General features: G+C 40.6%; 1 protein-coding gene across 3 annotated transcripts in view; it reads left to right on the top strand.

The window, feature by feature from the left end:
* PCNX2 (pecanex 2) overlaps positions 1–23,861 on the top strand; it is a 304,545-nt gene that overhangs the window by 112,245 nt on the left and 168,439 nt on the right. For all 3 annotated transcript variants that reach the window (XM_032430306.1, XM_032430305.1, XM_032430304.1), the window contains one exon: positions 23,646–23,755. In XM_032430306.1, coding sequence (XP_032286197.1) covers positions 23,646–23,755 — 110 coding nt within the window. The remainder of the gene's footprint in view (positions 1–23,645; positions 23,756–23,861) is intronic.

Genomic DNA, 23,861 nt, shown 5'->3' with positions numbered 1-23,861 from the left:
GAAGTATTTGGTAAAACTCACAGGTGAAGCCATCTGGGGGTGGAGTTTCCTTAATGAGAATGTTTTTGACTAAAATTCAATGAATATAGAGTTATTCAGATTATCTGTTATTGAAATAGTTGTGTGCTTCAAGGAATTTGTCCATTTTCTCTATATTTTCTAATTACTGACATAAATTTACTCATAATATTCTTTATTATGTTTTTGTAAATTTAAATTTAATTAGCCAACATATAGTACATCATTAGTTTCAGATGGAGTGTTCAATAATTTATCAGTTGCATATAACATCTGGTGTTCGTCACATCACGTGCTCTCTTTAATGCCCATTATGCAGTTACCCCATCCCCCCACCCACCTCCCCTCCAGCAACCCTCAGTTTGTTTCCTATAGTTAAGTGTCTCTCATGGTTTTTCTCCCTCTCTGATGACATCCCATTCAGTTTTCCCTCCCTTCCCCTATGCTCTTCTGTTTTGTTTTTTAAATTCCACATATGGGTGAAAACATATGATAATTGATCTTTCTCGATTGACTTATTTTGCATAGCACAATACCCTTCAGTTCCATCCACATTGATGTAAGTGGTAAGTATTCATCCTTTCTGATGGCTGAGTAATATTCCATTGTATTTATATACCGCATCTTCTTTATCCATTCATCTGACAAAGAACATCTTGGCTTTCCACAGTTTGGCTATTGTGGACATTGCTGCTATGAACATTCGGGTGCAGGTGCCCCTTCGGATCACTACATTTGCACCTTTGGGGGTAAATACTTAGTAGAACAATTGCTGGGTCATAGGGTATCTCTATTTTTAACTTTTTGAGGAACCTCCATACTGTTTTCCACTGTGGCTGTACCAGCTTGCATTTCTGCCAACAATGCAAGAGGGTTCCCCTTTCTCTGCATCCTTGCCAACATTTGTTGTTTCCTGACTTGTTCATTTTAGCCATTCTGACTGGTGTGAGGTGGTATCTCATTGTAGTTTTGATTTGTATTTCCCTGATGCCAAGTGATGTGGAGTGTTTTTTCATGTGTCTGTTGGCCATTTGTATGTCTTCTTTGGAAAAATGTCTGTACATGTCTTCCACCCATTTCTTGACTGGATTCTTTGCTTTTTGGGTGTTGAGTTTGATAAGTTCTTTAAAGATCTTAGATACTAGCCCTTTACCTGATATGCCATTTGCAAATATCTTCTCCCACTCTGTAGATTGTCTTTTAGTTTTGTCGAATGTTTCCTTTGCTGTGTAGAAGCTTTTTATCTTGATGAAGTCCCAATAGTTCATTTTTGCTTTTGTTTCCCTTGCCTCTGGAGACATGTCTAATAAGAAGTTGCTGCGACCAAGGTTGAAGAGTTTACTGCCTGTGTTCTCCTCTAGGATTTTGATGGATTCTTGTCTCACATTTAGTTCTTTCATCCATTTTCAGTTTATCTTTGTGTATGGCATAAGAAAATGGTCCAGTTTCATTTTTCTACTATGGCTGTCCAATTTTCTCAGCACAGTTTATTGAAGAAACTGTCCTTTTTCCATTGGATATTCTTTCCTGCTTTGTTGAAGATTAGTTGACCATAGAGTTGAAGGTCCATTTCTGGGCTCTCTATTCTTTTCTATTGATCTATGTGTCTGTTTTTGTGCCAGTACCATACCGTTTTGATGACTACAGCTTTGTAATAGATCTTGAAGTCTGGCATTGTGATGCCACCAGATTTAGTTTTCTTTTACAACATTCCTCTGGGTATTTGGGGTCTTTTTTGGTTCCATGTAAATTTTAGGATTATTTGTTCCAGCTCTGTGAAAAATGTCAGTAGTATTTTGATAGGGATTGCATTGAATGTGTAGATTGCTCTGGGTAGCATAGATGTTTTTCCAATCAGTGAGCATGGAATGTTTTTCCATTTCTTTGTGTCTTCCTCAATTTCTTTCATAAGTGTTCTGTAGCTTTTAGAGTACAGATCCTTTGCCTCTTTGGTTAGGTTTATTCCTAGATATCTTGCAGTTTTTGGTGCAATCATAAGTGGGATCAATTCCTTAATTTCTCTTTCTTCAGTCACATTGTTAGTGTATAGAAATGCAACTGATTTCTATGCAGTGATTTTATATCCTGCCACATTGCTGAATTCCTGTATGAGTTCTAGCAATTTTGGCATGGAGTCTTTTGGGTTTTCTACATAAAGTATCATGTCATCTGCGAAGAGTGAGAGTTTGACCTCATCTTTGCCAATTTGAATGCCTTTTATTTCTTTTTGTTGTCTGATTGCTGAGGCTAAGACGTCTAGTGCTATGTTGAACAACAGTGGTGATAGTGGACATCCCTGCTGTGTTCCTGCCCTTAGGGGAAAAGCTCTCAGTTTTTCCCCATTGAGAATGCTATTCGCTGTGGGCTTTTCGTAGATGGCTTTTATGATATTGAGGTATGTTCCCTCTATCCCTACACTGTGGGCAGTTTTAATCAAGAAAGGATGCTCTATTTTGTCAAATGCTTTTTGTACATCTATTGAGAAGATCATATGGTTCTTGTCCTTTCTTTTATTGATGTGATGTATCGTGTTGATTGGTTGGCAAATGTTGAACCACCCTTACAGCCCAGGAATAAATCCCACTTGGTCGTGGTGAACAATCGTTTTAATGTACTGGTGGATCCTTTTGGCTAGTATTTTGGTGAGAAATTTGCTATCCATGTTCATCAGGGATATTGGTCTGTAATTCTCCGTTTTGATGGGGTCTTTGTCTGGTTTTGGGATCAAGGTAATGCTGGCCTCATAGAACAAGTTTGGAAGTTTTCCTTCTGTTTCTATTTTTTGAAACAGCTTCAGAAGAATAAGTATTAGTTCTTCTTTAAATGTTTGGTAGAATTCCCCTGGGAAGCCATCTGGCCCTGGACTCTTGTTTGTTGGGAGATTTTTTATTAACTGCTTCAATTTCCTTGCTGATTATGGGTCTGTTCAGGTTTTCTATTTCTTCCTGTTTCAGTTTGGCAGTTTATAAGGTTCCAGGAATGCATCCATTTCTTCCGGATTGCTTAATTTGTTGGCATGTAGTTGCTCATAATACGTTCTTAAAATTGTTTGTATTTCCTTGGTGTTGGTTGTGATCTGTCCTCTTTCATTCATGATTTTATTAATTTGGGTCCTTTCTCTTTTCTTTTTGGTAAGTCTGGCTAGGGGTTTATTGATCTTATTAATTCTTTCAAAGAACCAGCTTCTAGTTTCATTGATCTGTTGTACTGTTTTTCTGGTTTCCATTTCATTGATTTCTGCTCTAATCTTCATTATTTCTCTTCTCCTGCTTGGTTTAGGCTTTATTTGCTGTTTTTCTACAGCTCCTTTAGGTTTAAGTTTAGCTTGTGTATTTCAGACTTTTCTAATTTTTTTTGAGAAAGGTTTGTATTGCTATGTACTTCCCTCTTAGAACTGCCTTTGCTGTATCCCAAAGGTTTTGAACAGTTTTGTTTTCATTTTCATTTGTTTCCATGAATTTTTTAAATTCTTCTTTAATTTCCTGGTTGACCCATTCATTCTTTAGTAGGATGCTCTTTAACCTCCAAGTGTTTGAGTTCCTTTCAAATTTCCTCTTGTGATTGAGTTTAAGTTTCAAAGCATTGTGATCTGAAAATATGCAGGTAGTAATCCCAATTTTTGGTATTGGTTGAGACCTGATTGTGACCCAGTATGTGATCTATTCTGGAGAATGTTCCATGTGCACTCGAGAAGAATGTGTATTCTGTTGCTTTAGGATGGAATGCTCTGTATATACCTGTGAAATCCATCTGGTCCGGTGTGTCATTCAAAGCCCTTGTTTCCTTGTTGATCTTCTGCTTAGATGATCTGTCCATTGCTGTAAGTGGCGTGTTGAAGTCCCCTACTATTATTGTGTTATTGTCAATGTGTTTTTTAAATTTGGTTATTAATTGGTTTATATAATTGGCTGCTCCCAAGTTAGGAGCATAAGTATTTATAATTGTTAGATCTTCTTGTTGGATAGACCCTTTAAGTATGTTTTGTGTCTCTCTTAATCACTTACTACAGTCTTTGGTTTAAAATCTAATTTGTCTGATATGAGTATTGCTACCCCAGCTTTCTTTTGATGTCCATTAGCATGATAAATGGTTCTCCACTCTCTCACTTTCACTCTGGAGGTGTCTTTAGGTCTATAATGAGTCTCTTGTAGACAACATATGGATGGGTCCAGCCTTGCTGGATAAAGTATTCTTGGTTGCATGTTTTTCTCATTTAGTACCCTGAATATATCATGCTAGCCCTTTCTGGCCTGCCAGGCCTCTGTGGATAGATCTGCTGCCAGCCTAATATTTCTGCCTCTGTAGGTTAAGAACCTCCTGTCTCGAGCTGCTTTCGGGATTTTCTCTTTATCTCTGAAATTTGCAAACTTTACTATTATATGTCAGGGTGTTGATCTATTTTTATTGATTCCGAGAGGAGTCCTCTCTGCCTCTTGTACTTGAATGGCTGTTTCCTTCCCCAGATTAGGGAAGTTCTCGGCTATAATTTGCTCAAATATACCTTCTTTCCCCCCCTTTCTTTTTCTTTAGGGGCCCCAATAATTCTAATATTGTTTTGCTTTATGAAATGCTGATTTCTCAAAGCCTCCCCTCATGGTCCATTAGTTGTTTTTCTCCCTTTCTCTCAGCTTATTTCCTTTCCATCAACTTGTCTTCTATGTCACTGACTCTCTCTTCTGCCTCATTTACCCTAGCTGTTAGAGCATCCAGTTTAGACTGCATCTCAGTTAAAGCATTTTTAATTTTGGCCTGATCATATTTTATTTCTGCACAAAGAGATTCTCTAGTGTCTTTTATGTTTTTTTCAGGGCTAGCTAGTAACTTTATAATCATTTTCCTAAATTTCAGCTCTGACATATTACTTATATCCATATCCATTAGATTTGTGGAAAAAACCTTGAATTCTATATACTATGTTCCCCCTAGTGCACATGGAACATTCTCCAGAATAGATCACATACTGGGTCACAATCAGGTCTCAACCAATAGAATATTACCTTTAGTTCTTTCTTTTGTTGTGAATTCCTCCTTCTAGTCATTTTGCCCAGAGATGAATGGATGAACAAGAGGACAAATTAAAAAATATCAACCATGCCCCAAGGGAAATACACACTAGACAAATCTGAAGAGGTCAGAAACCAAAAAAAAGGAAAATAAAAAGGCGGAAGGAGAGAATATAATCTCCCAGGTGGACAAAACAGGGTAATCCACTTGGTCCTGGGTGTATTTTGGTCTGTTTGTTAGAAGACACTAAACCCCAAAATTGTAAAGAAAGCAAAACTTATATATATATACACACACACACACACACACACACACATATATATATACACACACACACACACACACACACACATATATATATACAAAAATAAAATTGAATACAGTGAAAGGAAGCCAAAAATGAAGAATATATCTATAAAATGTACATGTAAAAAAAACGAAAGTTAAAGACTTAAAAACAAAGAGATAATAAAGTAAGAAACTAGTTGAAAAGGAAGAAAAGAAAAAAAGAAAACAAAATTTTAAACTGAAAGATATACAAATCATGAGGAAAAAACCTCGAATTCTATATACTATGTTCCCCCTAGTCCTGGAGATTTGCAGTCCTGTGTGCTCTGTAAACTTGGTGTTCGCTTGTTGTTCCAGCTTGTCTTCTGGGGGAGGGGCCTACTGCACTGATTCTCAGGTGTCTTTTTCTAGGCAGAGTTGCACCACCCCTTGCCAGGGGGCCAGGCTCAGTGTAAGCTGCTTCTGGTTGCTCTATGTGGCTTTTGTTCCCTGAAAGCTTTCTGCACCTCTTTAGAGGATGAAAATAAAAATAGCCAAGCCCAATCTCCAGCCCTAGAGTGGAAAGACTGTGGTCCTCTCTCTTCAGTAAACCCTCAGGGATAAGCCATCTTCCCTTTTGTTTGTGCCAAACTCTGCAGACTCCTGCAGTGCATGCCCTCACCGATCCTCCCCTGGGGGGGGCGAGGCAGAGAGGGTCACCGAGTTTCTGCCCTTTTGCAGGACCCCCACATGGAGAGTGGTCGTCCACATATCCATCTTTCTATTTCATGTCATTCTCCTTTCGTCTGAAGAATTTCCTTTAAGAAATCTTACAGCACAAATCTACTGATAGTGAATTCTTTCAGATTTTGTCTGAAGCATTCCTCATTTTGATTTCATTTTTTGAAGATATATTCATTGGTATAGAATTCTGCTTTTCCCCCTTCAATACTTTAAATATGTTGTCCCATTTTCGTTTGGATTGTATAATTTTTTTTAATCAAAATCTGTTATTCTAATATTTGTATCTCTGTTAGCAATGTTTCTTTTTTCTTTGGCCATCATGAAGATTTTCTGGTTTCTTTGATTTTCAACAGATTGACAGTGATGTGACTAAGTTTATGGTGTTTGTTCTTTATTTTACTTTAGGTTCCCTGAGCTGTTTTGATCTGTTTTGTTTTTTAAGTGATTTTTTCCAAATCTTCCGCCATTGTCTCTTCAAATATGTCTTCTGCCTCATTCTGTTTCTTGTTTCTTCTTGGGCTTCCAATTATACAAATGTTAGATGATTTAATATTGTTCCACATCTTTTGGATGCTATGTTCTTTTTTTCCCACTCTCTTTTTCTTTGGGTTTTCTTTTGAATAATTTTTATTGGCCTATCTGGAAGTTCATGAATTCTTTTCTCTACTGTGTCTACTCTGAGTTTAAGATCAGCAAAGGAATTTTTAGATCTTGTATGGCCTGCTTTTTTATCCCTAGCATTTCCATTTGACTCCTATATATAGTTTCCATATATATGGTTGTAATTACTCATCTGTTTATACATATTTATATTCATATTTTTGAATATTGTCTATCAACTACTAGATCCTTTAGCACATCAGTCATAATTATTTTGTAGTTGAGATTTTATAAATTACCTGGTGTTTTCTTGTTGTCAGAGTGTGAGCCATACTCTTGTGGATTCTACATCTGAAGTGGAGGCATCACTCTTCAATATTTTGTTTTGGGAACAAGAATGAGACCAACTTGAATTTTTCCTGAATTCTTAAAGAATTCTTCCTTTTCTTCTAAGGTTTCAAAGAAAAACGATAGACTTTGAATAGACTTGGTTCTCCTTTGCTGGGTTTTCTGGACATCATGCCCATTCTCATTTTTCATATGGAAGACTTATAAATGGGAACAGTTTCCTGCTCTTCTTTTTTGATTAATGACATTATTGATTTTATTTACATGACCTGTTATTTTAGTTTTCATTTTTGTTTGTCTTTCATTTCTCTCCTTCCTTTTTTTATGGATTTCCTCTTTTTATATTTTTCCTTTGTTGTCTAGTGCAGTTAATAGAGTTTCTCAAGGCTAAAGCAACAACAACAACAACAAATATTTGTTAAGAAGTTATTATGAACTAGAAACTACTAATTATTTTACATACTTTATATAATCTACACAGCATCCCTGTGAGATGAGTACTATTATTATCCTAATTTTATTGAAGTTTGTAATGTGGTTGTTCATGTTGTTCCTTGTTCATAATTGCTTGTTTGCTTTTAATGTGTTCATATACTTTTTAATCTTTTGAATCAGATTCTCTCTAAAAAAATTCTTGTTTTATTTTTTTGAAGTAAATGTTTTAGAAAGTATCTTTAAGTGGTTCCTTAAGAGAAATATCTCATTTGAAGTGTGCCTTTTGGTTGTTGTATATTTTCTCTTTTATTCACCAAGTTTTCTTTGACGACCTACTATTGTCTTTATTCCATCCACAGACGTGTTTTGTTTTTGGCCTCTTGGTGTTAAAATTAGTTTAGAACCAACATGTAAAATTAGGCCACTTGATAGAAAAATATGATTCTCCTACTTAAGGAATTTGAAGCTCTGACACCACTGGGCCCATATTCCCACCTTGTAACACCCCGCTGAAACGGAATAGTGAGTCACTGCTGCCCCATACTCACAGATCTCATCATGCCCTGTCATCCTCTTACACCAGACCCACATATTGCATTTATTTCACCTGTCTGCTTGGGCAGACATTAGATTCTGTGATCTCTGTCTTATAGCCAGATAGAAATCACGCTGATTTCTGCCAGAAAATTTTAAGGCTCCCTGAACAATGTTTCCAGAGGTACCTCAGGTCTAAAATATAGGAAGAGAAGAAAGCAAAGCGAAGTGTGTTCCAGGAACATACTACTAGTTCAGATATAATTTCCCCTGGTCAAGTGTCCTGCAGATGGAGTTTAGGTGGTGATATCAGGAAGCTTCATCATAAGCAGTAGATGTGCTTGTAGAATATCTGGGACAATGCTCTTCTCTACTTCATGCTCTTTACTCCATTATCCCCACCCATGAACTGGTCAAATAAAACCTGCTGCTTGCAAGTCAGTGGGGGTCTGCAAGTACTGCCGGTCCACAAATGTGCAAGTCCAAGTGTCAGGTGGCCTCCCAGCCCCATAGCTGACCTCAACTCCAGCTCTCCTTCTTCTGATTTAGGTGATACCAGCAGAGGATGATCAAGATCTTTTCCTGCTTACTTCCCCCAGTACACTACACTCTCACTCTCTCTCTCTCAAGTGGAAAGTGGGAGCTGGGATCATATGTCGACCTCCAAACCTTTCTTCAGTGTAGTCCCCTCTATAAGATGAGGTCTGGCATAACTCCTTAGAGCCCATGGCTTATGCACAGGTACCTTCTCTGGTTCCTGGTGAGGATTTATGCTTTTCCCTTTTTGATTATTTTACTGGACATTTCATGGGAGGGGGAAGGCTAGTTCTCTGTGTTTTTAATGCCATTTTGACCAGGACCCCACACTTCTATACCCTTCTTTGCAACCCTGATTAACAAACAGCATGTGATGTACATGTAATTTTCTTTGGTTGATGGAAATGGGAACATGCAAGTTTTCTGTAAGTGGTGTAGGAGCTAAAAAGTTCACATCCAGTGCTGGCCAGCATATATTTATTTCTTTAGAAATCACTGGGCCAGGTCCTATAGAGATAGGAAAGGAGAAGTCAGTTCAAAGATGATGATACACTGTGGGTGATCAGAAAAGGGAAAGTTGGTCAGAGAAGGTGGTTGTTCAGCACAGCCTTCAAACATTTTGTCTTTGGCCTAAGAACTTCACCATAAGAGTATGCAGTTAAGCATGTGAACCATTTTCATCAGAGTTAGGAATGAATGAGCATGGCAGGTGGACGAGGTGATGAGGATATCCTACTAGTGGTGAATGAGAGAGGAGATTGGATCTCTGGGTAGTTATCAAAGTTACTGAAAATGTTGAATATAAGGCTAAAAATGCATGCTTTTGATCCAGTGGGCATGTTGTGCATCCTAAGAATAGTGGTTACATGAAGGGAACTTACAGAAAGTCATCTGCCTAAAGATGTTGAGTGCTGTAGATAAGCTCATGGCCCCAGTGGAGATGGAAACAAAAGATTAAAACATCCCACCAGTTGAATTTGTCTCGTGCCTCATGCTTTTGGGCAGGTAGGCCTCCTTTGATAGAGAAAAAGAACCCATTGATAATAGAATCATGGTTGAATCTATGGAAGACAGAATATTCTTCCAACCTCAGAATGCTCTCTGTGAAGGAACAGCTCATTGGACTTCTTAGATTAATTTCTAAAGGAGAAAAACCCATTTCATTTGACAAGTGCTGAAGGCTCATTATTACCAGTTCAAATATTATCCAAAGTAATGTACACTCTTGGGATTATCAAATGACTTTTTCCTGCAAAATTCTTGGAGGGTTTCAGAAACTGTTGAATAATCTGGCACTCAAAAAGTCAGAAGTTTTTGAGTTTTTACCTAGTTGTGGTTCATTTGTTATCATCCCCTCATCTTCTTCTGACTTTTTCATATCAGACATTGCTAACTGATCACAGCATTGTTCTCACTGAGGTCCATGGGGCCACAGGCTGTCCGGATGGTGCAAAGGATCAAAACTGGCCCAAGAGATTGAATTCATTTACGATCCTGGGCTGAGACTTTGTTTATTTCTCTTTCCCTTTCTGTTGATGGCATGCTATAAGCCTAAGTCACTGTTGGGTTGGAGTAAATAGATTCCATTTTGCAAGCACACTCCTAGCTGTGTGATGGGAATGAACACTCTGAAGGCTCTGGGGTTTACTTGGATGTGGAAACAGGCTTTTTACCAGGTGGAACTGGGGTACTTTGGAAAGGTTTATTTCATCGTAGAGAGGTATTGACTTCCCTTGCTCAGCATAGAACAAGCATCTCTTGTGATAAATAGTGTGATCTGTTGTTACGGAATCTTAATGTTCTATCTCTACAGTATTTTGAAAAGACCTTTTGGTAAAAATAGAGCAGTTTGCATTTCTCCCTTCTTATCTGTAAGTCTTGATTACTGATGGTCACAGATTGACTCTCCACTTTAAAATGAAGCACCTATTAAAGGCTGTGAATTGAAAGAATGTGGTTAGCAAATTGGCAAGGGAGTCGTTCAGAAAAAAAAAAAAGTTCACCCATCTTCAGCCTAACACACTTACCCAAAGCTGTGATTCCACTTCTTGTTTAACGATGCTTTTGTTTATGCCTTTTATGCTTACTCTTTGCATTGCTGGAATTGATTTTTTTCCCCCTTTTATCTCTGCTACACCATGATGGATTGATGAGCTCTTGTGAACAGTTTTAGCATGTCACCTGCCTTGCCAGAGCTATATTTCTTTATATGGGTCTTGGTGTATATTTATGCCCTTGATTTTTATTATCCTCATTTGATAGAAGGAGATTGAGGGAGCGTGAGTTAATTTTGCTTTCTGGAATATTAATTAGGGGAAAAATTTGATTCCTTCTTTAATTTCATATTCTCTTTGAATCATCCAGCATGGTAGCAAGTAACATAGAAATGGACTCTTCATTGACTTAAATATTTGACAGTGATATACAGAAACAACCAGAATATTTGCTCCCTGGAGAAATAGCTCAGTAGTTAATTAGCTGGGTTTTCTATATGTCTGGATAAACCATGATTTCTGGTTTTTCTTATTATCCCTTACAAAGAGATTCTATTTTATTGATGGCAAGGGGATCCAGACGTTGAGGCACATTATTATAATTTAGTGTTTCCTAGCATCATTAACAACTGCTTGTGGGAGAGGTTTTGCCATATTTTTCTAGGTACCACAGGGTTGCAGCTAAAACAATGACATTTCCCCTGTGTTCAGGATTTAAAATCCTATTGTAGATGTAAAACAAACTCAGAGTTCTAGAATAGTTTTAATTTTGAATGGACCTTAGATATCCTCTAGTCCAGCCCCTTCATTTTATTATTTAATATGAGAAAATGTGGGTCCATTGAGAGATCAAGTTTCTCACTCAACATCACACATCCCAGATCCCAGATCTTGTATCTTTTTAGGCTTACTTCTGTGCCATCCCCTTCAGCACATTTGAAATGTAAATATATTTTCTAGCCCAAAGAACAATTCACAGACATATAAGATACCTTGCAGGTCTATGGGACTTTAATTTTTGAAATAATTTCCCAAGCGTTTTCTCATTTGCCCTTTATTATAGCTCTATGTAATACATGAGGAAGATAATAGCATTTCTATATTCCAGCCATAAATGTGAAGCACAGAGTGCTTAAGTTATTTGCCTAGGGGCACATGGCTAATTCACATTGTTTTTTCAATTGTAAAATGGATTAGAAATACCTACCCTCATATGAATGTTGTCAGAAGTAAATGAAATTAAATTGATAAGGTATATAAAGTACCTAGCTCAAGGGTTCTCATTAAATGGTGTGGTGGGCAGAATTCTAAAATTGCCTCAAGACTCCTGCCCCCTGGTGTGCCTATTCTCAATAATTTCCAGCCCCCGAGGGTAGGCGGGACCTGTGAGTATGATGGGATGTGATTAGGTTACATTATCTGGCAAAGTTGGAGGGATTTTGCTGACGTAATTAAGGCCCCCTAATCAGTTGACTCATTCAAAATGGAGGTAGTCTGGGATGAGTCTGATCTAATCAGACACGTCCCTTAAAAGAGGATCTAGAGGTCAGAGGCAGAAGACGCCAGGAGAGCCTCCCTTGTTGGCTTTGAAGAAGTGAGCAGCCATGTTGTGAACTGCTTCCGGAGAAGGCCACATATAAAGGACCTGAGAGTGGCCTCTCCAAGCTAAAGTGGAGCTCAGCAGATAGCCAGCAAGAGAACGAGGACATTAGTTGTATAGCTGCAAGGAACTGAATTCTGCCAGCCACTAGTGAGCTTGGAAGAAGACCCCAAGTTTCAGGTAAGATTGCAGCCTGGCCAACCCTGTGATTTCAGCTTGGGGAGACCCTGAACGGAAGATCCAGCCATGCTGTGTGTGGACTCCTGACCCCTGGACACCAGGAGATCGTATGTTTGTGTTGTTGAAGCCACTAAGTTTGTGGTCATTTGTTACACTTCAGTAGGAAACTAATACAGATGTTATTATTAGCGTAACCAGTTGATGGTTATGAAGATGATGATGAACATAATGACCATAATGTTAATAGTAAGAAGTTTGAAAGTGGAATCCAGGTTTTAATTTGCTTTTATTGTACTGGACTTCAGATTATGTTTTTTGGTTAGAATCATGTCACTTCTAGCTGCAGGTGAGTGAGAATTACCAGTCTTTTAGCTGTCTGAACAACTGGTAAGGAGGTTATTGCTTGTGGGGAAGAAGGGAGAAATAAATATGTATCAGGTGGGCAGCTAGTGCTTTCTGTCACACTCCTCTTCCTAGGAGGTTAAACAGGTATGAATGGTCTAAACCCAATTAATGCTGGATTCTCAGGACCTTCAAACTTGGGTTGGTTGACCTTGACAGTGGCAATTGACCCTGATGTGGGGAAAACAGGAAGAAGAATAATGATAGCTCAGTTGTTCAAAATGGAATTGCAGTTGTTGAGTGAAGATCTGGACTCAGGTTTTGGTAGTAGGCACAGAGTATGAAATGGTCAAATCCAGGAAATATAGTGAAATCAATATTGGTAGGATTCAGTGACTGTCCAATTTGAAGTGATAGAGAGAGGGGCAGGCATGGGCGTGTGGTACAGAAAATGCGAGGCATGGAGCATGAGCCTTGGCCATCCCAGTAGACATGGAAGTCTATACTTGTCCCAGCCATGCCAGCAGAAGTATATTTTTCTCTCTTCCAAAGGCCTGTGGACAATATTGTCCTTTGGTGTTCACTCAGTGTTCCTTGCTTCTGTATGTAATCAGTTCTATGTGGAAAATACAGATACTCACCATAACAGCTAGTATGATATAAGGTTCTGTTTCCTCCTGTTTAAAAGGAGCAGCACTTACCTTTAAGGTGTGCTAAGAACTAAATGGGATAATACATGTGAAGTGCCCAATTGCTGTTGGTGTGTGCATTCCAGCATTCCCAGCTTGACCATGAGCTCCTCAAAATCACAGACTGTGGTTTACATAGGCTTCTTTTTATATCCTATACAAAGTCACTATCTGTTACATAAAAGGAATTCTGTAAATGTTTGGAAAGAATAAATATGGGTAATAGAGAAGAAAGCTATGAGGAGAGTAAATGTTGATATTTTTCAAAAAGTATACATATTTGTGTGTGTGTGTGCACGTGCATGTGTGTATTTATCTATATTTATCTATGTTGATATGGACAGGTTTGGATGAATGGCACCTATCTGTCTATCTTGCTAGCTCATGATCTCATTTTTCCCTAGTGCCTATTCCTAAAACTATTTTCTTGAATCGTAAACATATGACGTTTTTCACCAAAATGAAACAGAATGCAAAATAAGAAAACTCAACTTTTAGTAAATCGTGAAGTCTGATTTGTCACATTTGTTCATAGGATTGTTCATTTATTTACTGAACCCACAGTGATTACTGACTGTGAATTAGACTCAGTGGGAGGCTCTGGGGGGGAAAGGGGGCACAGAGTGTTGGAGATCTGAGAGGGACATCAACAAGGGTTGCTGTGAGGTGACCTGTGGGTGCGGGGGGAGCCCAGATGTGCCCTGTGCGAGCTCACAAGTGCCGGTCACATGGTCACCTGTGAGCCGTACATGGAGGATGAGCAGGGCACACAGTACAAGGACTAGGAGACATATCTGATCTTACCGAATTTCTGGAACATTAGGTGCACAGAGTTCCTTCTACTTCAAGATGAGATTCTTGTCAACAAGAGATGGAGAAACAGGACTTGTATCAAAGTCAAAGCAATATGATCTAATTCTTATTTTAGGATGTATGAAAGCCTGAATCTTGGAACTGCCCCCATGTTTAATGGGCTAAGAAAATCCATTCATTTTTTCCTTAAAAAAGAAAGTGTGTGAACCTTATATATAAAGGGCTTAGCAGAGTGAATTTGGTCTGTTTGCATTCATATAAAAACCAAACCCTCAATCTTCTCTGTAAATTCCATCGTAGAGCTGTCTGACATTCCCGAGAAAAAAAAATGTTGAAACTAAGACTCTCTTCAGAGAGAAGCTGAACTTCCCTATGCATTTCATCAAAACAATTCCCAAATGCATGCGAAATCTACCACAGAATTGTAGGACTATTAGACAGTTTTATTTCTACCTCATAAAAATATTTCAAAACCTGTGGGAGTTTTATGAGCCAGCACTCATCAATCCGTATCATTCCCAATTCAGGGGCCCTTGAGACACATCTCCAGGCAATTAGGGATGTTAATTTTGAAGCAAACTGTCACATGGTATATACTTCATTATCAGTGAGTGATAGATTGTTTAAAACCTTATCTCCCTCCAAAATCATATATATATGTATGTATATATGTATGTTTTATATATATACTTACATTACATAAAGATATTTTTATATATGTTATATATATAAAGATTTATATTACAGAAAGATATATATATAGGGTATAATATAAGGTATAATACATATAGGGTATAATATATATTTTACATATAAAACTTACATATATATAAAGATTTATGTTACATAAAGATATATCTTTATTATACTCACAGATAATATAATATCTTTATGTAATATAGTAATATAATATTTGTATTACATAATACATAATACCTTTATGTAATATAAATCTTTATATATAAATATAGGGTGTCCATGTACACATGTGTGTTTGTGTCTGTGAGTATAATGAATAAATAACATATATAAAATTTAAGACTAATACGTATATGTTTAAAATAGAGAAGTTTACTGACAAAAATCCATTAGCAATGTGAGTCAGTACTTCACCTCTTCCGTCCTGCTTCTCTTTGTGGAAATGAAACTGAACTAACCTTACAGATAAAATGCACAGTGCATTTGATCATTTTCTTTCAAAAGCCCTCTTCAGGTCAGTTGTTCTCTTCTTCCTCAAATGTCAATATTCCCCACTCTATCCCCCAAATAAAGATTAAAATAAAAACATCCACAAGTGCATTTCTTTTCTTACTGTATCTCTGACTTGACAAGCTCAGCGTTCTAGAAATGTGGCTGGGATTGCTCCCGATGCCGGGGAAAGCTGTTATTCATCTCGCTGTTGGTCTTCCGCAGGGCAGGGCAGGGCAGTCCTGCCTGTGAGACTGGGAAGGGAGAGAAGCAGGGGGTGGCAATTAGCAAGGGGATAGCCTGGACAGCAATCAGAAGATTAAGGAGAAAGGAATAAAAAAATGGGACAAAGGCAGTTTATCTTGTTGCCTCCCATCTTAATTCTATACAATAATTCTGGGTAATTTTTTCTTATACTCACTTTGTTTATTAGTTTTGTGTGTGTGGGGGGGGGTAGATTGTGGAGCTGTTAGGCAGTAATCTGTTCTATGCAAGAAAAGCATAAAGAAAGCTTTCAGTAAGCTTCTCTTCCTTCCTTCCTTCCCTTCCAGTCGTTCTTCAGTCTTTGCTCTCCAAAGAAAAGATCTGTGCTTTAAAGTAAGGTCTGAAAAGGAAATGCTAATGTCTCCCTAATTGTAACTTTATGTATTCATCAGTTTCAGGAAGTCCTTCCTTATATCACATTCAAGTTCCACTGCTCATGCAGAAGCATATGTCCTCTTGTTTGATCTTCAGTCAATGGCACCCAGCTGCCTCTCTTCCCAGCACGGAGAATTATGGGATGGTGAACTGTAAAGGTCCTTTCCCTCCCATGTATTTCCTCCAAGCTTAACTATTTCCCATTCTTCTGTCTGTTCCTATAATCTTCACCAGTGCTTTAGGAGCTGTACCTTTAGAACGACACCCAGCTGTACCGACCCTGTGGCATACCCAGGCCCCTAGAAACATCACACCCCTCTGTGATTTGGAGCACACTCCCCAGATTCATTCCTTGTCACCTTTTGCATCCCGGCTCCTTTCTTGGTCCTCCATGAGGCTGCCCCGGAGCTCCCCCCAGATCACTTTTCTGGGCCCTTGCTCTGCTGTGTGTTAGAATAAGCCCTCAAACAGGCAGTTCCCTCAGGAGATGTCCAGCACTGTTGAATAGGGGATGAATACACGAATAACACAGCCTGTAAAGCCAGGAACTTTTAATTTAGTGATCATACAAAAAGTACTAACCTTTTTTTATGGAAGATGGTGAGATATGCACATATTTTGCACAGTGAGCTGTATAAACGTTTAAGGCACTGAACTAGGGTCTTCATCCTCATCTTGCCACCGTGGATAAGTCTTTTCCCTTCTTCTTGTCTTCTTACTTGATCAATAATTGGAAGGGTTGAGTCTTGCTCAGGTATGAGATCTCTTCTAAACCTAAAATAATCTTTTCTTGAAGATGGCACGGTTTTGCAAATTTTGACACCCTGCACATGAAAGAATAACTCATTTTAATATCCAAGTAGCCAAGTAGCTATATATATCTAGCGAGAGTGAGAGAGATAAGAGCGAGAGAGGAATACATAACTATATATCTATATTTATATCTGTATCTGTTGAAAATACGAACAAGGTTAAGAACTTGGAGTTGAGGCTCTTCCTAGTAGAGAGCTGAGGAAGATCCAGGCGGTCCGCCTTTCTACAATCTGTCAAAGTTCAGGTAAGCCCGGGTTTTAAGACTCAGTTGTGTGAAGAGCTGAAGTTGGGCTGGAAAACTTGCAAAGCCATGCCTGCAATATGGACACCTTGCCATCCTTCATCCGACCCTTGCTCTGGGAAGGATATGGATGCCGTTTTGGCATCCTGTCCTGCCCCTGTGACCATACTGCTGTCTGTTCGGTTTGGACAGGTTAGCCTGAAGCCATTAGTTATGCTTAAAAGAAATCACATGGATGGAGGAGTGAATACAGACATCTACCACCAGAAGATTAAAGTAATAGATGAGAGTTACCTGTCCGTTCAGACAGTGTGGCCTGGGATACTCATGCCACGTCTTGGCAAGGTCCCATTCTCATCTTGTGGGAGGGTTTCTCTTTCCCTATTTTCTGTCTGGACTCTAGAAACAGAAGGACAAAAGGAATCTACAAAAGTCATTGTTCTTTTTGCCTCATGGAGAAGGACTGAAGGTCCGTTTTAATTTTTTTCAGGAAATGTGATTTTACTGCAATTCTTAGTCCTCTTATGTATCTGCCATGGTCTGAATGTTTGTGTTCCTCCAAAATTCATATGTTGAAATCCTGGCGTTCAAGGTGATGGTATTAGGAGGTGGGGGGTGTAGGAGGTGCTTAGGTCATGAGCCCTCATGAAAGGGACTGATGCTTTTCTCAGAGAAACCCGAGAAACCCCCTCACACCTTCCACTGTGTAAGGACACAGCAAGAAGGAGCCCGCTCTAAAGGGAAAGTCGGTTTTAGTCAGACACCACATATGCTGGTGTCTCGATCTTGGACGTCCCAGCCTCCAGAACCGTGAGCAATACCTTTCTGCTCTTTATGAGTCTGATATTTTGTTATAGCAGCCCAATTGGACTGAGACAGTAACTTAGTAAAGATTATAGTAATAGCAGACATTTATTGAGCATTTTATACTGGCTACTCTAAGTACTTCACATATAGTATTTCATATGATATTTACAACAACCCTAGGGGGGTGTGCACTATGAAATTATCTTAGATAAGGAAACCAAGGCTTTGTGGCTTGCCAGTGTCTAAGTGCAAATAATGGGCAGAGTTAGGATGGAAGAGTCCTACGCCAGAGCCCATGCTTTCCACTACCGTTGCCCACTCTACAAGATGGACCTCCTGTGTACTTGTAGATACTTAAAAAGATCCGTGCTGTTCCCCTTCTTAGGTGTGCATTATATAGTAAGGAACTAACAATTGTATTGGTTCCATCCATATTTATTAAATGTCTTTCAGGGCCGGGGGCTCACACGAGGTGTTGAGAACACACTGGGGTAAGGCAGATGAGTCCCTGCTGTCAATGGCTGGGCCCAGTGGAGGGATCAGATGTCAATCCAGTAGTCACTTACACAGATACGTAATCACAGACTGAGACAAATGCTGGGAAGTGGAAGATCACTCACCTCCTACTCCACTGTTTCTGACTTGATATTGGCTTTTCCACCAATGGCTATTTTAGAAGGTAAGGAGGGAGCGTCCCTCAGTACCGACCTTTCCTGTTTGCCTTGGAGAGATTTAGTTAAGTTGAGAATAAATGAGACAAGATTAGGTAAGGGATATTCGGTGGGTAAAGGGGGTAAATGTGATTGTTTAAATAGATTTCGTCCTGATTTAATTTACTGTCTGTGAGGACCATCCATCATGGTATGGCTTCTTTTCTAGTTAGTAAGAAACTGACTCAGGCACGCTACTTTGCAATGGGCAAGGCTGTTTCAGATCTCATTAGGTCATTACAGCAATACTTTAAGAACGGTGCCATTGTTATTTCACAAAAGTGGAAGCTGAGGCCTGGGGAAGGGAAGGACCTTCCACAGAATCATTTCTTCCAGGAAGTGAGGAGCCTAGAATCACCTCCTGCCGGTGCTTGTTCCCTTGACTTTTTCTCCGTTCCATGCAGTGACGGTTATTCCCATGGTCATGGTTACTAAATCCATTGCAGAGTGATTCCGCCCCTCCCCAGTATTTGCATATTAATGGACTGCATGTGGAAGGAAGGCCTCTACCTTCACAAAATTGTGAATTAAATACACAGCATAGGCAAATGCAGAGGACTTAATGGAAGGAAGTAGAATCTTGCGGGTTTTTCCCTTTTGGAAAACTTTTTGTGTTTGTTTTTGTGACAGCCCAATATGAAGCCCTAGGTGGGTGGCCAGAGCAAGGAGCGGAGGAGTAGACGGGAGGATGGAGCGGGGCAGCTCTGTCTGCACACAGGTGCCCAAAGAGCTGAGAGCTTGGCCTGTCTAGAAGGCCCTAGAGGGGAAGGACCACACGCTCCTGCATTTCTTCTGTGCAATTAAAAGCCACTCCCTTGACTCACTTGAGCCTCTGCTTCCTGCTCCATGAGTGCCGAGTGCCTCCCGCTGCACCATCATGTGGCCACACCATCACGTGGCTCGTCATACCTTACTGCAGTCTTCTTCCTCCCGTGTCCCTGTGTCCACCCTCCTCACAAGTGTGCACCTTGGCGCCTGGCACACAGCAGGGGGCCAATACATGCTTCATGAATGGACTCTTAGGAAAGAAGAAAGTTCTCAAACTTCAGAATAACTTTTCTGGTATTGGGGCCGTGGTTTGAAGGAAAAATGAGTTCGAAGGTCACAGAATCACCTTTCCTTTGAGAGTCTAATTATGTCAGTGGCACTTCACTGCCTGGTCCACATTTGATCTAAGCTACTTAATTTCTTCACCCTTTTTTCTTGCTGAAAATTATTTTCCACACAGGTCACAGAAAAGGGACCGATGTAATGATGAAAACTGACACCTCGCAGTCACTCACTCATGGACACATTGATGTCCTGACATTTGCACCAAGTACAGGGGAAAGAGAGAGGCAAGGCTGCCCCCCTCGGGAGACTGTTCTAAGCACAACTGTGACCAGCGACTCTTAGATGAGGGACCAAGTCCTACCCATGCCTACAACTAACAGAAGTGAGATATCTTAAGTGTTGAAGTAGAAGTGTTTAAAGATGTTTTTGATGCATCTTTGACACATTTTGGTGCTGTGTCCCAATCTGCCTGGGAAGAGGGGATGCAGCACCAGGCAGGTGGGACTTCTTATACTGGGTACTGAAGCATGGGTCGGAGTTTACCAGGTAGAGGAGAGAGGAGTAGGGCCAGAGCACAAGAGCCCTTTGTGCAGATGGAGCCCTGTGTGTGAAGGCAGGAGGGAGGAAGCAACATATCTTTATGGATTTGCTGCTGTGCAGATTCTAAATATGAGGAATGAGGCTGAAAAGTTGGGCTATGGTCAGATCCTAATTGGCTTATGTAGCTTCCTGTGGAGTAGATTCATTTGGTAGGCAATGAGGAATCATTGAAAAATACTGAGTGAAGGGCATTAATGCGATTGAAGTGCTTTTTAGGTGAGGAGGACTGTTCTTTTGCCAAGTGGAAGACACATTGGGGGGGCTGCGGAGTGGGGGAGCGACATGGAGACTGGTGTTCAGTCCTCCCGCTAAGAAACTATTAGCAGTAGAACTGGAAAGAGAGAGGCTGTGGAGGCCTTACCCGGTGGGATGCAGTGGAAGAAGTGAGGACTGGACAGGGGTTGAAGGATGTAACGGTGACACGTGAGGATCAGCTGACTGGGGACAATGAAAAGGAAGCATCTCAGGAGAGCCGGCTTTCTGGCTCAGAGTGCTGGGCGTCAGTCACCTAGTAGGGGCTGCATTGGACCCTCCTGTGTCAAAAACTGGGGTACAGAAGAGTACCTTGCAGCCACTCTTGAATTGTATTGTGTTTCTTTTCTAAAGAAGAGGAAGATAACCTAACGCTCAGAGATGTTGAGTAACTTAGCCAAGGCCACACAGTTCATCTGTGGCAGCACCGGGGTTCAAATCCAGGTCGGCCCAGCTCAAAGCCCACCCTGTGAAGAGGTGCTGCCCCCACGGGGAGGTGCCCCCTGTGAAGGAGGCTCAGGGGTCACTTGCAAGGCCGGCTGGCACTGATGGAGGGATAGAGATAGTGGGCTGGTTTGCCAGGGTAGCTGGGTGAAGGGGGCCTTCTTTATTTTTTAAAGATGTCAGCAAAAGCATTTTTATCTGCTGAGCAGAAGGAACCAGTGCAAAGAGAGGGTTCCATTTCCTCCAATGAGGGGAGGTCTGTGGAGTAAGAGGACTTTGTGGGCGCAAGCGTAGGGCCGGCCTGAGGACACGGGAGGCTGGGGCTTTGCAGAAGGAAACTCCAAAGGGAGCAGAGAGGAACGGAGGGCGGGAATTCCGGCGAATTGGTGGGGCAGGCATCTGCAGGGAATCAGGGAAGTCTCGAAAGCTGCCGTGGTGCCTTCAGGACGCTGGGAAAGTTAGAGCAGCGCGCTAGGAATTGGTGTGAGAGGCGGAGGCCGCTTGCACAGGGGGTGTGTATGGGACCGGCCAGTGTCACCTCCCGCCTGTAGGGCTGTGAGCTCAACGGCCTGCTCCATGGCTGTTCTCTTCATTTCCCTTCCACGTGCTGCTCTCCCAGGCTGCTAGACCCTCACCCTGGGGGAGATAAAGAAATGCATTTTAATTTCTAGGAAAGTGAGGCCCATGAAAACAAAACCGCTCCCTCTACCAAGTGCGACCCTTGCTTTTCCAGCGTATCTTAGCAGTCACAAATAGAAAACCAACATGGGTGGCTCATCCATTTGTAGATTTCATTTTAAGCCTAGTGAACAACTCCTGCGTCTCCGATGAAACACTTGGTGAGTAAGAGGATCAAAACCTCGAGAGAAAAGCATCGAAGTCCTGTGCTAGGTTCAGCTTTCGGAAGGCACCAGTAGATTCTGTCGATGGTCACGGAAAGTCTGAATATGTTGCAGGTTTCCAAGTGTAGGAAACCATGTTTGTGTTGGAGGGTGTGCCAGGTATGGGCCGACGATTGTGGGGTCCCGGGCCCCCCCGCACTGCTCACAGTGGGGACACGTATTGTCTGTGCTCTTTTCTCTTCCACCCCAAGTACAGTGTATTGATCTCTGGCGTCTGTCCTGCTATCATGTTAAGCCTGAACTGTCAGGCTCTTTTCATTTTGAACCGTTTTTTTCTTTCTTCAGGGGTCTGTCTAATTTGTACCGAGTTTCATTCAGTCCCCTAGTTGATCTTTAATGCCATGTTTAGATGGCATTTTAAACCATTGATTCAGTAAACACTAGGAAACGCAATTCTTATCATTACCATTACAATGAATTCAGAGGAGGCAACACATGTTTAATGTTACATCTTATAGAAACTTAAATTTTGGAAAAGATGAAGTAAAAAATATTCTCGGAAAAGATTAAGTAAATAGACTCATAAATATGTACAATTAGTTTGTAATGTCCCTACCCCTATCCTATCCCATGTCAAAGTCAATGTTTGTAAGGCAAGGGAGACAAAAGCAAAAATGAACTATTGGGACTTCATTGAGATATAAAGCTTTTGCACAGCAAAGGAAACAGTCGACAAAACCAAAAGACAACCTACAGAATGGGAGAAGATATTTGCAAATGTCTTATCAGATAAAGGGCTAGTATCGAAGATCTATGAAGAACTTATCAAACTCAACACCTGAAAAAACAAATAATCCAGTCAAGAAATGGTCAGAAGACATGAACAGACATTTCTCCAAAGAAGACATACAAATGGCCAACAGACACATGAAAAAATGCCAACATCACTCGGCATCAGGGAAATACAAATCAAAACTACAGTGAGATACCACCTCACACCAGTCAGATTGGCTAAAATCGGCAAGTCAGAAAACAACAAATGTTGGCAAGGATATGGAGAAAGGGGAACCCTCCTACACTGTTGGTAGGAATGCAAGCTGGTGCAGCCACTCTGGCAAACAGTATGGACGATCCTCAAAAAGTTGAAAATAGAGCTACCCTACGACCCAGCAATTGCACTACTGGGTATTTACCCCAAAGATACAAATGTAGGGATCCGAAGGGGCACCTGCACCCCAGTGTTTATAGCAGCAATGTCCACAATAGCCGAAGTGTAGAAAGAGCCAAGATGTCCATCAAAAGATGAATGGATAAAGATGTGGCATATGTATATACAATGGAATATTACTCAGCCATCAGAAAGGATGAAATCTTACCATTTGCAATGACATGTATGCAACTTGAAATAAGTCAATCAGAGAAAGATAATTATCATATGGTTTCACTCATATGTGGAATATACGAAACAAAACAGAGGAGCATAGGGGAAGGGAGGGAAAAATAAAATAAGACAAAATCAGAGAGGGAGACAAACCATAAGAGACTTAACTATAGGGAACAGACTGAGGGTTGCTGGAGGGGAGGTGGCTGGGGGGATGGGGTAACTGGGTGATGGGCATTAGGAAGGGCACATGATGTAATGAGCACTGGGTGTTATACACAGCTGATGAATAACTGAACTCTACATCTGAAACTAATGATACACTGTATGTTAATTAATTGAATTTAAATAAAATAAGATTAGAAAATTTTAAAAAAAATCATTGTGCATAAATAGGCAAAGTTTCTGTGTCCCTTAGGTGTTGGTATGTCCACTGGCAGGAGTAATCACAGGACACCATATCCATCTGGCTGGACCTCGGGGCCGCACACCCAAGTGTTTCGTAGGTAGTGATCCTGACGTTTTGTACTGCCCCGTGGAGTGACTTGGTATCTGATGTCTTTTCCTTAGGAACCGTGGAGCACACAGCACATCCCGGCGCTGTTTTCAGCCTTCTGTGGCCTCTTGGTTGCTCTTTCCTACCATCTGAGCAGGCAGAGTAGTGACCCCTCTGTGCTCCTGTGAGTAAGGGGCACACACAGCTGTGCCTGGTTCCCGCCGCCCCACCTTGTCACAGAGGGGAGAGGGCCGAGCGGTGCTCGGAGGGGTTGGACTTCTGGCTGCTCA

The sequence above is a fragment of the Phoca vitulina genome, unplaced genomic scaffold (genome assembly GCF_004348235.1).
Source record: "Phoca vitulina isolate PV1807 unplaced genomic scaffold, GSC_HSeal_1.0 scaffold43, whole genome shotgun sequence".
Classification (NCBI taxonomy): Eukaryota; Metazoa; Chordata; class Mammalia; order Carnivora; family Phocidae; genus Phoca; species Phoca vitulina.
This window is presented reverse-complemented; position numbering and strand designations above follow the sequence as displayed.